Consider the following 12,620-nt stretch of genomic DNA (forward strand, 5'->3'; position numbering starts at 1 on the left):
TTTTTTTTTTTAAGGTCACGAGCAGTTGTCCAAGCATTTCACTGCATATCGTACTGTGTATGACTGTGTATGTGACAAATAAAATTTGATTTGATTTGATTTGAAATCACAGTGTTATACTAGTGTTAAACATTTGAAAATTATTTCAAAGGTATCTTCACTACATGTTGTTTTTACAACAATAAATACTAATACCAACAACAACAGTAACAATAACAAATTTCAGTTTTTATTCAAATTTTTCAACAGCCTAGAAAGACATAGACATATTGTTGTACTTGGTGTCCTCTGGTCTGTTGCAATCCTGTGAAACTGCAAAACTGAAAATATCCAACAAATATCAGTTTTGACGTCAAAAAAGGTAAATTTAGTTTAAATAATGTTAAATCCTTGAAGCTCTCCATGGTTTGGCTCCAGGTTACATTTCAGATCTTCTTAGCCTGCACTTACCCACTCGACCTCTGCGCTTCTCCAGTCAGATGCTTTTCCCAGTTCAAATTTGGAGGTGACAAGGCTTTCTCCATTGCTGCCCCAAGACTCTGGAACAGTCTTCCCCCTTTTATAAAATCCTCTTCATCCTTGAACTCTTCAAATCGAATCTGAAGACCTACCTATTTTCCAGGGCTTTCAGATCTCTCTGACACCTCTTTTATTCTGTTTTAGCTATTCTGTCTTTTATCTCATTGGATGATGTTTGCATGTGTATACTTATACATGTGTGCTTGTGTGTGAATGTGTACATTTTTGTATTTGCATGTACACATATTTTTTTTACAAACATATATGGATGTCTCACAATGTTTTCTATAATGTTTTCATATGATCTATTTTAATTCTTTTTATTATATTATCCCTCTGTTCAGCACTTTGGCCGACACTTAATGTCTTTTAAATGTGCTTTATAAATAAAGATGACTTGATCCTATCTAGGGAAATGTTTTGCTACCTAACTAAAATAGAGCCATAAGTTTTATTTTGAAGCTTGAAACCGGATGTGTATTTCCTTCACAGTCTGGTGAACCTTACGAAGCCATCCAAAAGCCAGTCGTGTCTCCTCCCGTCGAGTAACTTCAGTACCCGTACAGTAAGCTTGTGTGCCTCTGCCTCCTCGCCTCAGGTTCTCGTACCTTTGCACCACCACCGGGGGTACCGCCGGAACGCTCGTGAGAGAAGAGCGCCATGGCCCGTGTGGTGGTTGAAGCGATGCCGGAGACGGTCGGAGGAGGAGGAATGATGCTGAACCGGCGGAGGAGCAAAGCCAGGCGAAGAAAGCGAAAGGAGTTGTTCGTCGTCCAGATGTGCTTTGCGGGGGTACTTCTGGGGGTTGTCGTTGGGCTCAAGACTGTGGCACAGAAAGCAGGTGAGGGGCACTTTAAAGCTCTGTTTCCTTCTAGTTTGAGTGCTTGTTTTTTGAGAAAAGACAACGTTCATGCGGAGTTTTTCCACAAGCAGGAACAACAGGCTGCTCGGAGGAAGAGAAACATAGAAACAGAACATTGGTACGTATTGTTTCCTTAAATGTGACAATAACCTTTAAGGACGCTACAGTGAAGCCAGTTTTGGGAACATTTAGAGTAAAAAACCCGCAAACAGGACAGTTAGAGTATATTAACATGAGATCTAATATAGCAAAATATTAAATGTCAAATCTTAAAGTAAGCACTGTAAACGTTTAGGCTGATATAATGCCTCGCGTGTGTGCGCTCACCACCACAAATACACCGCAGAAAGCGTGAGGATGTCTGCAGACAGATCAGGCTGGATTGGGGCACTGTATCAGCTCACATGTACAGTCACGTAAATAACGAAATAACAACAGCATGCCTTCATGTTCAGCATCTGTAACTAATAATGCCCTGGAAATGGTAGCTGTGACTGTGTTGCCTGAATTGCTTTACAGAAATCCACTTTCCTCCTCCTACAGCCCTGTGGCTGCAGCTGATAGGCCGAGGTGCTGATGTACCCGGCACTCTGAACTCTGATGACACTGATGAATGATCGCTGACGAGCTTGAGGCTGACGTTCTCTAATATAAATTAAACGGTACACTTCACAAGCTTATGGCAGCTGAGTGGGATGCTCATTAGACCGGCCTCTGAGGGATCTGCTGTCATAATCAGTCCTACCTTTTGAAGAGTGTCTGTATTTAGTTCTGCGCTGCCCTCGTGTCTTTTTCCCATAAGGTCTTGTTTATGTCCATGTCACCTGCCTGGCAAGTGCTGGGAGTGAGGCAGACCGGTTGGTGACATCCTGAGGATTTAAACTTAACACATAGCTCCTTGTATCTTCTTGTATAGCTCTTCAAGCGCTCCAGATTTGTTGCTTTTTAATCTTACAATGCATTGCCTTTGAGCAAAGGCTTACCAGTGGTAATTTTTCAGTAAATTGGCAACTGAAAAGTCAGATCTTGTGTGTGTGTGTGTGTGTGTGTGTGTGTGTGTGTGAGGCGAAGCTTCTATGGGGAGAATGTGAAATGATTACAGAAACATTAGCAAAATGCCAGATGTCCAAAGTATGTAATTATGGACCGCAAAAATTCATCATCAGTGGGGATATTTTTTAAGTTCTAAAATTTTTTTAGTCTTAATTGTCAGTCTTAAAGTCTTAATTGATGAAGGAGTGGCTGTGTTCTTAGGTATGATTATTTTACATCCACTGCTGAAGCCACAGAACAGTAAGCATCAGCATAAACACATATCATGAAAGTAAGTAAAATGTTGTTCTGAAAGGATCAGTCGAGAAACTGAGGAGTTCATTCAAAAGCAGTCAGTAATATAGAATTTTAAAAAAATGGTTACTGATGCTTTTCACGGGCTGTGAACTTCAAAGAGAGCATTTTTCATACTCAATTCGCTAATTGAATAAAAGAAATCAGCATGCAGTTTATTGATCGGTGACGTGGGATTCTTTCTAGTGTGGGACTATGGATGCAGTCGTCGGACATTTGGATCAGATGTAGATCTGCACAGTTAACATCGCACAGAGGTTCACCTTGGAGGCATTTCAAGCTCTACAGCAAGTTTATGTGATCAAAGGGAAAAAACACGTATGACACTTTGACCCTCATTAGGTCAGAGAGACGGTATCTACAATAGAAGGTAGGAGAACGGTTTGGTGTGACATGCTGAGAAGCTTCTGTCATACTCATGGTAACCTAAATTCTTTGAGCTCCACATATTACGCTTGGGAAGGGAGAAACCAGCAAAAAGACTATGAATAATAGTAGTTTGCAGAATTTCCGTTGTATTTATTATGGGGCCTCTGACATTTAATGTTTCACTCATAAATACCAACAGTTCAGGGCTTTTATATTCTTGGATTTACATATTTGTTTCATTTTGTTATACAAAGGTAGTAAAACCTGATGTTTCCTCACATATGGAGAACAATTTACAGTCTCTTCCTTACAGTGACGATTGCAGCTTATTAATTTAACACCAGTATTGGATCAACACTCAAGAATGGCTATGAGAAGAAGCCAGAATATGTGGAGAATACCCAGTCGGGCTGCTCCAGCCCAAAGACATGCAGTTTGTGGCGTTAGGTTAACTGGCGATTCTAAATTGGCTGTAGGCGTGCATGTGAGTGTGAATACAGGGTGGGCCATTTATATGGATACACCGAATAACATGGGAATGGTTGGTGATATTAAAGTCCTGTTTGTGGCACATTAGTATATGTGAGGGGGCAAACTCCTCAAGATGGGTGGTGACCATGGTGGCCATTTAGAAGTCGGCCATCTTGGATACAACTTTTGTTTTTTCAATAGGAAGAGGGCCATGTGACACATCAAACTTATTGGTAATGTCACAAGAAAAACAATGGTGTGCTTGGTTTCAACGTAACTTTATTCTTTCATGAGTTATTTACAAGTTTACCGTGTTAACTCTGGGGCAGATTGACGACCTGTCCAGGGTGTACTCTACCTCTTGCTCTGTGGCAGCTTGGATAGGCTCCAGCGCCCCTCCAGTCCATGATAAGTGGAAGACAATGGATGGATGGATGGATGGATGGATGGAGTCAGCATTGTCACACACCTACAGCCTAGGCAATGCTTCAGAAAAAGATGTATCATTGCTGGATCAACTTTGAACATGGCTGGTTGAAGTACAGTAAATAGACTGGATCTTATCCACAAGTGGTACTAGAAATGTACTGTGTACACTGGCTTCCTCTGCAGACACTGTTATTTGACTTTCTTTGGTTGAAACATCTGTTTTGCTTTCTCAGTTTCAGCTTCTCTAACAGAACAAACTCACATCTTCTTCGTGACCTAAAGTTCATACGTGCTTTGTCATATGTAGAAATGATGTGTGTCCGTATGCAGATTGCAGATAGCAAAACGGACACATTGAAGTAAAATATCAGAGAGACATATCACATTATTTAGAGTTTAAATAGCAAATAATTGCATCAATAACGTCTTGTTAACCTCCCCCTCACCCAAATATAATACATTTAAAATCATTGAAGCTCCCAGTCCCAACTTTAGACTGATCAATTTTAATCATCACTTTACCTCATCAAAGAGTTTCTAACCATTTCATTTCAGTGGAACAATCATTTACTTGCTATGAACACGTGTTTGTTCATGGAAACGTTTTGGGCCTCATCGATGCATTTGGGCTCATTTTTGTCCAAAAATTCAGACTTCTGTCTTGGTGTTGGACCTAAAAGGATTGGATGAGTGCATCCATATTCATGAGTCAAACAACAGAACAGGATCTCCTGAGAAACCTGCTAGTGCTCAAAAGAATGTTCTTAGTAGGAGAAAATAGTCAAGCCCCACAGATTCTCTTAACCCTTTAAAGCGGGTTGGAGCGGGCACGCTCCGTTTTGCATAATTATTTTTAAATCCCGGTAGCTCTGCAACCACATAAGCTAGCGCAATAATTTTTTTGCATATGAAACCGGAGGAGTTGTACTTACACCTTATGCCATCAGCTTGTCCTCGGTCACAGTTTCCTTCCACATATGGCTTTGCAAAAACTGCATAAAAAGCGCTTGCAGCAACAAAAACATAATATTCCAGAAACACGCTTTGCCGATCCGATCAGCTGTTCGTAACACTTGCTACGTCCATCAGCGCGAACTATCGCATGTCCGCCATGACCTGCCCAAAACCGGAAGTGACGGCATTTTGCGGAAATGTAGTTTTTTTACTATCAGGGCCTTATGAGCCTATACTGGTGTTTTTAAAAGTTATGTTTGACTTTATGACTTTCTGTGTCATTTCTGGGATGCATAGGACTCATATTGCACTGCTGGAAATAGTTTATTTTGATGCATATGCTGTCTTTTTTGCAAATTTGCATTATAATATTTATTTTCGTTTTTCCTGCAGTATATAAAAATTGGTGTATTTCAAAAATAAAACTATGAAGACACTCAAAATTAATTTCCTGTGGTGGGAAACTATTTTGTGCAACGTTTTTGTATTTACAGTTTTGAGGGATAAGCCTCTTAAATTTCTCTAACTAGAAATATATGTTAAAAAAACAAAAACGATTTTCAATTTTTTTGTAGTTTATTGCACTTTTATAATGGTTGTATTGATGTATATCAACTTGAAATGCTCCCAAAAATGTTACTACAACATGTAAAAATATAATATAAGCTCTGGTGGACTTGGTTCTATGGTAGGTCTTAAAGGGTTAAATTGATTGAAAACTGGCATTTCAAGCATACTTGGACGGATATGCAGAGTGATTAGGTCAGCCCTGCAACTTCCTAGGACAGCTTCAGAAAAATGATGTGGTCAATGTCTGAGTTTACTTTCAGTCAGACCGATAAGTGTTTAAATGACTTGTAAAAAATAAGCTTTTATCAATGTGCAGGGAGCTTGGCAAGTCTCTCAAATGCAGGGATCCAACTTTGAATTTCAGCTTTTTGAGTCAGAGCTGCCGCAACATTGTTGAGCTGGGTGAACTTCTCCATGGTCCAATTGTCCAATTATCCTGTTGTCCCCCTGTCAGGCTGGGGGACAACAGGATACCCTCACTGTGCCCTCATTAAGGTTTCCACCCTCCATAATGCATGCAATGTTGCTGTACACACAACAGAGCTCTCTCGCCAGTGCTGTTGCTCATGGAGAGAGACACACTGGGAGTTTCCATCGTGATGAGAAGGACGGGAGCCTGTGATAGTGGGAGAACCTCGTGTACATGCAGTGATGAATGATTGAGGCAGCTGTAATTAGAGGCCACAGATGGACAGATACGAGCAGAAAAGGCTGAAGTGGTATTAAGTCAAAACATTCACCTGGTTCTTTCATGCACACACACACACAAAGATCAAAGTCAAACTTCTCTGTTAAATGCAGAGATGTTGTTATAATAAGGTAATATTGATTTAATGCAGTAATACAAGAATACCAGTTAAAAATGCATTGATTGGCAAACTGTTGATGAACTCCCGCCAGTCCCCATGACTATGGCTGCATGACTGCGTCCAAAATGAATGTCGCAGTTATTTTAATTCAATTCAATTTTATTCATATAGCACCAAATCACAACAAAAGTCGCCTCAAGGCGCTTTATATTGTACAGTATTAATATTGAGATAAAAGTTATTTGTCATGCTTCTTCATTTATTTGTGTGACAAGTAGTTTTTATTGCACTGCCATATAAACATCACACTGACACTGGTATCCAGGGGGTGGCTGTAGCTCAGGAGGCAGAGCGTGTCCTCTACTAATCGGAAGGTTGGTGGTTCCCTGGCTCCCCCAATCTGCATGCCAAATATCCTCGGGCCAGATACTAAACCGTGATGGGTTCATCTGTGAATTCTAGATCGAATCTGTGTGTGGATGGGTGAATGAGGCATGTTCGCTTTGAGTGCTTGAGTAGAAAAGTGCTATGGAGGAACCAGAACCAGCCCATTTCTGTTGCAACACTGAGCTGCGTTACTGATTCCACGTCAGATGCTTCCCGTTAGCAACCACTGCTTTATTTTTCTTGGCATTCATGCAGTTGTTACACTGGTTTTCTGGCAGTTGAGTAAGTTCTGCAGCACTCTGCATATTATTGGTTGGTTAACGTCATTTGTATTTTCCAAAACCCAAGTTGATTCCCTTCAAGTGACAAGCCCTTTACATTCTGCTGTGCCAGACGTTTAGTTTCAGCGTTGTTTATTTTGTATTTACCTATTAATATAGTGTAGTCAGACTCAGTCAGTTTCCACTGTGTGCTAAAATGTGCTTTTGATTGTGTTTATTTAATTGTGGGATGCCAAAAGGGACTGAGATTAAATTTCAATTAATTGTGCTGCACAGTTAATTGAGATCATCATTAAATTTACGTTGTTTTGCACCTCCTCGTCTCTGCAGTGTTGGCAGAGGAGAGTGCTTTGTAAACAGACAGACACATGGTGGGCACATTAGTAGGAAAAATGGCGTGTTGAAATAAATCAAGATTAGAGTAAATCCTTTTACAGGAGTTGGTCTTGCACGAGGCCCAGTATCAGCTGACGACCTCTAATTCCAACATCTTTGTTTACTTGTTTCAGCATTAATGTGTCGTTACTGAGCCGAACTCTCTGTTTCACTTCCTCTCAGGGAGCTATGTGCTCATTGTTCCTACATGGATTCCCACCTGGGAGACCAGGACTCGCTCTTACGTTTGTGATCATACCCCATTGGGTTTATGCACACAAACATGTGGTTAAGGTGTGTGTGTGTGTGTTCCACTGGCACGTGGATGTGCACGCACCTCATCTCTGCTCGTTCTCTGCCTGTCCTTTATTTGTTTTAACCTCATCCATCCATCTGTCTGCATCTGACCCCTGAAATCACAAGGTATAGAAGCCATGCTTATCCAGGATAAAAGCACTATGGGATAACATTTACAAGTTATTATTATCTACAGGTTTAAATATATTACTTTATATCACTACCATCTCCTCATAATGTGTGACAAAGCTAAAAGATGTATCAGCCAGACAAGTGCTCATGCTATAGAGAAGCCTCTAATGGCTGCTTGCCGTATCTGGTATCCAGCATTAGTGTCTAGATGATCTCACTACATAACGTAAAGCTCGGGTTGGCGGGTCCCCTTCTTTCTGCACGATAGCTGAGGAACAGAGACGGAGCATTTTGTGCTGACGTATAATGTCGGGTCTTTATCTTACAATATAAAGTGCCTTGAAGCAACTGTTGTTGTGAATTGGCGCTATATAAATAAAACTGAATTGAATTGAATTGACAAAGCCTCAGGACTCTGAGCGAAATTAGACAAAAAGGAAAAGAGACAGAAGTGGAGCGAACAGGGACGGAAGGGGGTGCGGTGATTTGAAGAGCGAGAGCAAGTGAGGACAGCAGTGGCATTGATGGAAGGAGGAGGAGGAGGAGAAAGTGAGATGAAGAAGGTTGGGGGAATGGAGGCGGAAGGAGAGAAAAGATGAGGTGAGGTGACAGGAGAGAGAGGTGGGAGTAGGCTGGGGTTGTCCATGTTGAGGCGGGTGAAGTGAGGATGGGAGTAAATGTGGTCATGAGGCAGAGAGGAAGTGTGAGGATATGAAGGGAGGGGATGGAGCGAGGTCAGGTTTGAAGGCAAAGCAGGCTCTCTTATTTTTCATTGTTATGTGACCACTTGTGACCACTCTTTCTCTTTGCACTCAATACGAGCAGTGTGGGGCTTTTTCTTAAAAAGTAATAATGCATTCATTTTAGTCAAAGCAGCTTTGAGTGCAGCAGCCCAGAGAGCTTTAGCAGCGGGTCAGATGAAGAATGATTCTGCTTTATTCTCACTTCAAGTTAACTGTTGATATCTGAAAGGACAACGATGTCGTGACAAGTCAGAAATAGCAGTGTGTGTTTTTACGCATGTGTGAACTGCAGTGCGTCCCATCAAAGTGTAAATATATGGGATCAGAACGATGCCATGTTGAAATGAAACTGAAAAAAAAATATTGTAACTGAAATAAATGTACTGAAAAATATTGTATTGAAAGTGAAAATAAAATTGATAGTGAAAAATAAGAGATAAGATAAGATAAGACTTTATTGATCCCACAACGGGGAAATCTTTGCATCACCTCAGCTCAGGTACAGATATATGAAGGAAATACAAAAATACAAATAAGTACAATCAATGAAAAAAAGTAAGATAATACACTATATACAATGGTAGCATACACAGTATGTGATTATGGATATAGTTGGAAATATGGAAGACATAAACTATTTATCTTGGAAGGTCCATTATGCATGAAGTGGTGACCGTGGATGTTCACAGTGTCCAGTGACTTATGACATCGTGATTGAGGAGTTATAGAGTCTAACTGCTGTTGGGATAAATGATCTGCGAAAGCGCTCCTTCCTGCAGCGAGGGTGTTTCAGTCTCTGACTAAAGGAGTAATAATAATTAAGTAATAATAATAATAATAAAAATAATTCATTGAAACTGTAATTTTTTTTTTTTGCTTACAATCCATTTTTTCAGTTTCACTCTGCTGGCACTGTCGTGGCGTCCAGGGGCGCGTTTGAGGGGCGGGGTTCCGACCTGCATGTATTTGGATATATTATAGTGCTGACCAATGACTGTAGAAAACATGGATGACGCGGCTGCGGTCACGGACAAATTTGCATGTGTCTGTTTGGGAATGGCAGATGCTGAGAGGTCCAGCGTTTACATTACCGACTGTTTCAAAGTGACAGCCTGAGGTGTTCTTCAGTAAATTGGACTACCGGACAGGAGGACCTGAGACCCTGCCGCAATATTTTCGGTAAGTTAAATGTGTTTGTAAGCTAATCCGTAACTAAGGTCCTTAGCTAGCTAGCTAAGATGAGCACTGTCGGGGGAAAATTGTTTTGTAAAGTTCGTTTAGCTAACCCGTGCAGGTGAATGAATTTACCCTGACTAAAGAAATCAAACGCACCGGGCTGCTCAGTCACTAACCACGGTTACTGTACTTTTATTATGAGTATTATACTGTAAGAGCAACAGGCTGGACTCTGCTTCTGCTCCTGTGCAGAGCTGATTATTAAATATGTGCAAACAGCAGCGTGTTTTCTGTCGCTTGCCACATGTGGAACGACATTAACACCAACTTTTAAAAAGCTGGCACTTCAGTAACCCCTCATTAGTCAGTAGCTGCGGATTACATAGCAAAGCCCGATATTTATGTACTGAAACCAACTAGTTACGCTTGGCAGCTTAAATTCAAATGTTTAATTTTCTGCAGCAGCAGACTGAACCAGGACTGAAACCTGCTCCATCATCTCATCTTTGCAATGTCCATTTACAAAGTGCCAAACATTATATTGGAAAATGTGTTAGTATATAAGGCCTTTTGTTTTTTAAATAAACTGTTCAGCTGTCAGCAGAACTGTAGGACTGAAGAAATGTAAGAGAAGAACTTCAGATCCCGAGTGTGTGAGGACAGAAGGATCAGCTTTATTTCAGATTTGAGAGATAAACTTTATATTTCAGTTTGTGATGATTCTGTTCTCTTTGTGATTACAGGAGCTGTCCTCAGATTCAGACCTCAGCACCACCCAGTGACAGCAGATAAATCATCGTATATCTTCACTCTCTGTAGTAACTCCAAAATTAAGTGATGAAATCAGTACAAAGGTTAAAGTACCACATGTGCTGTCAGTGAAAGCTGCAGCTGTTTTATTGATAAATTTAAAGACAAAAAGTCAAAAGGATTAATGACTCATGTAACTGTGTCACTATACATCAGCATTAACAGTACTTAAGTTTAGTGTTGTAGAAAACTGCTGATCTCAGACCTGCACAACTTCTGTTTTAAACACTGAATGTACTCAGCTACATGAAGAGCACGTGATGTTTTCTCTGACACAATTAAATAAAACCTGATGAAAGGCAAAGGTTGTTACTTGTATGTTGAACTAAAAACTTGTGATCTGGAATTCTTTCACTGTTATTTTGTCAATAGTGTGTTATTTATCATAAAGTAATTCAGACTCATTCATACCAGAGTAACCAGAGAGCTCAATATATGTTTAACTTTCTACAGGACTTAAATATAATAATAATAATGGATTGGATTTATATAGCGCTTTTCAAGGCACCCAAAGCGCTTTACAATTCATTCACTCTTGCACTCACACACTGGTGGAAGCAAGCTATGGTTGTAGCCACAGCTGCCCTGGGGCAGACTGACAGATTCTGAATACTTCACAGCTACATTAATGTACTATTGCTGTGTGATTTATTAGTATTACTGAAGGCTACTCGCCATACCAAAACCAACTATATTTTAAAATCTTAATATAAATGAGTAACAGTAGGGTGGACATTAGGTAAGGCTGCACTTTTTGCCGCAATCTCGTATAGAAAACTATTCCGCGTGTATATAAAACTGAACCGTAGTAAAGGGACCTCTGGCTAATGCGTTGGGTTACGTGTCGGACTCGTAGCCGAAAACTAGCTTTACTTTGTTGTCTGGGTCAACTTTGCTAGCGAGAGACAGAGGTACTCCACTTTCACTTTCAATACAAGATTTTTCAGTGCATTTATTTCAGTTACAATATATTTTTTTTCAGTTTCAATATTTTTTTCAGTTTCATTTTAAGGTGGCATTGTTCTGATCCCATACTAATAAAGCTTTGCTATGTTGAAAGTTTTTTTTTTCAACTTTTAAATAGACAGCACAGTGAAGAGAGGCAGGAAGACAGGGAGCAGGGAGAGAAAGAATCGAACGGTGCTGCATTCAACCTTCGGGAGTATGTCCAAAAAAACGAATAATAAAAACAAACACGTTTAAAGAATTTCCTAATGTTTGGGTCCAGGAGGAGTTGCATCTGTCATCCGTCTGTTTTGTTTTTTGGGTTTTTTCCCCCAATATATTTCAATACAGCACAGTAGCTGATAATCTCTGTCAAATCCTGCTGGGTTAACAATGGTCTGGCTCCTTGTCATGTCAGAAATGTTTCGCTTTTTAAGTTTTTAAATGTTTTTTTATCGTTCCCCTTCCTGAGAAGTGGTTTAAAGATGTTCCTTACACTCAGAGACTGCATAACCAGCTAGCCTTCTTTTCACACGACTTTTCCTCACTGCAGCGATGTACTCAGTAAATTCTCTGTCTTTAATGAAGTTGCTTTTCTGTTTCTCACGGAGTATAATTTGATGTATTGATTTCATTTCTGAAAACAGAGGACTTCTAAAACTTATTAAACTTATTGGCCCACTATTAATCATGCTTTCATCATGCTTTACCCACTTGCAAACCACTTTGACTGTCTTCCTTCTCTCACCTCAACCAGTCGCAGCAGATGGCCCCGCCCCTCCCTGAGCCTGGTTCTGCTGGAGGTTTCTTCCTGTTAAAAGGGAGTTTTTCCTTCTCACTGTCGCCAAAGTGCTTGCTCATAGGGGGTCATATGATTGTTGGGTTTTTCACTGGATGTATTATTGCAGGGTCTACCTTACAATATAAAGCACCTTGAGGCGACTGTTGTTGTGATTTGGTGCTATATAAATAAAATTGAATTGAATTGAAACCTTTAGTTTAGCAATGATCTCACTACTACTTAAGGAACAGATATACTTGCAAAGGTGAACAGCGGCTGCAGGTTGAGTGAGTTGAATAAGCCTTTGATGAGTGTAGGATATAACTAAAGGAAAGCTTGCATTTTGAACAAAGGAACAGTTTG

At 40.2% G+C, this 12,620-nt stretch overlaps 1 protein-coding gene across 2 annotated transcripts in view; it reads left to right on the forward strand.

Annotated features, from left to right (window-relative positions):
* The first annotated feature begins 1,028 nt into the window (after positions 1-1,028).
* slc24a3 (solute carrier family 24 member 3) overlaps positions 1,029-12,620 on the forward strand; it is a 121,080-nt gene continuing 109,488 nt past the window's right edge. For both annotated transcript variants that reach the window (XM_087850418.1, XM_087850419.1), the window contains exon 1: positions 1,029-1,360. In XM_087850418.1, the coding sequence (XP_087706544.1) occupies positions 1,180-1,360 (181 nt within the window). In that variant the 5' untranslated portion in view covers positions 1,029-1,179. The remainder of the gene's footprint in view (positions 1,361-12,620) is intronic.

The sequence above is a fragment of the Neolamprologus brichardi genome, chromosome 13 (assembly GCF_056152115.1).
Source record: "Neolamprologus brichardi isolate AB-2024 chromosome 13, ASM5615211v1, whole genome shotgun sequence".
NCBI classification, from domain to species: Eukaryota; Metazoa; Chordata; class Actinopteri; order Cichliformes; family Cichlidae; genus Neolamprologus; species Neolamprologus brichardi.